The sequence below is a fragment of the Amphimedon queenslandica genome, unplaced genomic scaffold (genome assembly GCF_000090795.2).
Source record: "Amphimedon queenslandica unplaced genomic scaffold, v1.1 AMPQUscaffold_8440_Cont19616, whole genome shotgun sequence".
Lineage (NCBI taxonomy): Eukaryota > Metazoa > Porifera > Demospongiae > Haplosclerida > Niphatidae > Amphimedon > Amphimedon queenslandica.
The window spans coordinates 1-2,561 of NW_003551283.1; the positions used below are offsets into that span (position 1 = coordinate 1).

Sequence of the window (2,561 nt, forward strand, 5' to 3'; positions counted from 1 at the left end):
GTCATAAAAATTAATTAGTTTTAATTTTATTAATAGTCTATGAATAATAAATTTATATTTGCATAGTCATTAATAATTGGTGTTTCTGATACATGAATCAATTCGTCAACGGGTGGAGCTCATGAGATTAATTTTAACATGTTTAATTAGTTAATAATTAAGTAACTAGCTAGCTCAATACTACAAAAAAACAAAAGTCCACTGATACACTCATGTTTGGGAGACTGCAGACAAGGAAATTCCATGAGCTCTCTGAGCTAAAGATACAAGATGAACTTTCTGCTTCTCCAGAGTATCAATCAAGTCAGAATAAGACTTTGCCTTTTTCTTGTTACGCTTAGCTCTTTTATTCCACTAAATAAAAAATATATTGAATTACTTTATATTTATGAATTTTTACTTTTTTAACTAGAGTATCCATTGCCTTTTTTTCTTCAGAAAATTGTTTTTTCACATCTTCTATGTCATCTTCAGCAGTTTTACTATACTTTTTTCGGTAGCTCTATTTTTGAATTGGGGGAGAGTAAAACATAAAATTTAGTACCTCAACAATTGCTGGTTTAATCTTCGTAAAATATTCATGACAGTCTGCTAAGAAATATTTCTCTAATTCATCAAGGAATTCATCAATTGTTCTAGTCCTTCAAATTTTAAGAATTAAAAATAATTAATGTAGCTATACCAAAGTACAGTAGATTTACCATTTTGGAAATTTCAAAAACCATCTAAAAAATTACTTTACTTTAGCTAAACTATGATAATATACTTACCCAGTTAGAAAAATTATAATTTTCTTCAATATTGAATAGTGCCTATAAAACAATGCTAGTTAAATCAGTTTAGTTAAATAACTCTTACACTTGGCTTTGTTCTAATAAATCTTTTAATTTGATAGGTGGGCTATTAAAAACAGCAACAAAATCAAGTAAAGAAATAACTTTTAATCTCACGTGGTGCTGACTGCTGTTGTGTCATTACATACAGATTCAGAAATAAAGCCAGCTTCAGGTAAATTAGATTTCACTATGCACATTACAAATGATAATAATTTTAAAATTTCAGTGTTCATACTTCATACCTTTTGTAGAAGTGCAAACTGTGTTGCAGTATAAAGCCATGCATTGTTTCATATCTCCTCTAGCAGAAGCTAATGCATTTATTGATTCACCAACAGCTTTTTGCACACTTATAAATGGTAAATCTAATAAATCATTCTTCAGCAAATCATTTTCCTGTCTAAAAAAATCTTCAGCCTCTAATATTGATATTAGTAACATGAAATACTACAAAATGAGGACAAACCTAAATTGAACTGTTCAGTTGTAATGCCTTTCATTTCTTTAATTCTTGATCGAAATTTTTGGAAATGTAACTTAGATATATTTTCAATTTTATCATTTGTTTTCTAAAGTCACAAATCAATAGTAAAATCAAAAAAATATTGACAATACCTCTAAATCTTTATCAAAAGCAGTTACTAATTCTTTCGAAAATTCAGAATCTTTTTTATAGATATATTTTAAATTTTCAGCTTGAGTTTCAAAATCATTTATAAACCTTTTTTTATCCTTTACCATATTTTTAAACTCTATTATTGAATTACATTTATAATAAAACATTTATTATACTAACTCTTTTCACGTTCCATTAATTTCTCTTTCGCTTCATCTAGTTTTTTTTGTGCTTGTTCACAGTATCTAGTACAATCCATCACAATGTTGTAGAGCCACAAATAATGCACTTTTCCAGCAATATCACTAAGTCTACATATGAAGCAAAATTAAAAATTATTGCATAACCATAAACTTTTGTTGATAAATTTTTGTGCATTGGGTTTGTTTTTAACGACCTGGGGGCGTAGCCCCCAGGTCTTTCCTATAATTGAATTCACCCACGTGCGATGTTTGTATATATATATATATTTGTATGTCCACACTTACATTTCTTCTATACATGTTGTATTGGAGAAATAACAAGCCTTAGCAACCACTCGCCCACGCTCCTTTACGTGAGTGGGTGTGGTCACGGCAAACAAAATGGCGGCTTACACAAGGGACAAAGTTAAGAGCTTTCTAACAGCAAGAGAGCATAGAGATACTGTCTAAAGACTTCTCTAGAAGCATTATAGGTAGAGAGAACCTCTATAAGTCTTAATAATGACCAAGTTGTACTTGCAAGGTAGTGAAATCAATTATAGGAATATTTTTTACCCTGTTACGCTTGTTATGTTAAGTTGTTAACTGCCCCAGGCCAGCAACTAACCCACCCATGTCTTTACGTAAAGTGAGTGTGACCACAGCAAACAAAATTCCAGGACAAAGTTTTGAGCTTTCTAATACTCCCACTAAATTTTTTTTGTAGAATTGGAATATTTCACTGCCTTTATTATTTAATTTTTATGTGTTTTTAATTTTACTGTTTACATAACTTCATTAATTAACTGGTTTATACTAGTATTTTTTTGTCATTCAAATTACCGTAAATGTTCAAATAAAAGCTCGGGCGTTTATTTCTTTCCAGGACAAAAAATTGTGTAAAATAAAAAAAGAAAAAATAAAACT

The 2,561-nt window shown here is 29.5% G+C and overlaps 1 protein-coding gene across 1 annotated transcript; it reads right to left on the reverse strand.

Annotated features, from left to right (window-relative positions):
• Positions 1-57: 57 nt before the first annotated feature.
• Positions 58-1,838, reverse strand: LOC109591327 (uncharacterized). Its single transcript, XM_020007082.1, has 11 exons — positions 1,633-1,838; positions 1,452-1,588; positions 1,303-1,405; positions 1,079-1,255; positions 951-1,023; positions 859-900; positions 771-812; positions 702-725; positions 545-641; positions 401-502; positions 58-354 (listed from the first exon to the last, which is right to left on the reverse strand). The coding sequence occupies exons 1-11, from the start codon at positions 1,709-1,711 to the stop codon at positions 211-213; spliced, it is 1,020 nt and encodes a 339-aa protein (XP_019862641.1). The 5' UTR covers positions 1,712-1,838; the 3' UTR covers positions 58-210.
• Positions 1,839-2,561: the final 723 nt, after the last annotated feature.

Excerpts from the sequence above, each read along its gene's own strand:
- LOC109591327 (XM_020007082.1), bottom strand. The coding sequence starts at position 1,711 with ATGGATTGTACTAGATACTGTGAACAAGCACAAAAAAAACTAGATGAA. Across the intron at positions 1,406-1,451 it reads CTTTTGATAAAGATTTAGAG|AAAACAAATGATAAAATTGA; the intron begins GTATTGTCAATA and ends TTGTGACTTTAG. Across the intron at positions 355-400 it reads TGGATACTCTAGTTAAAAAA|TGGAATAAAAGAGCTAAGCG; the intron begins GTAAAAATTCAT and ends TTTTTTATTTAG.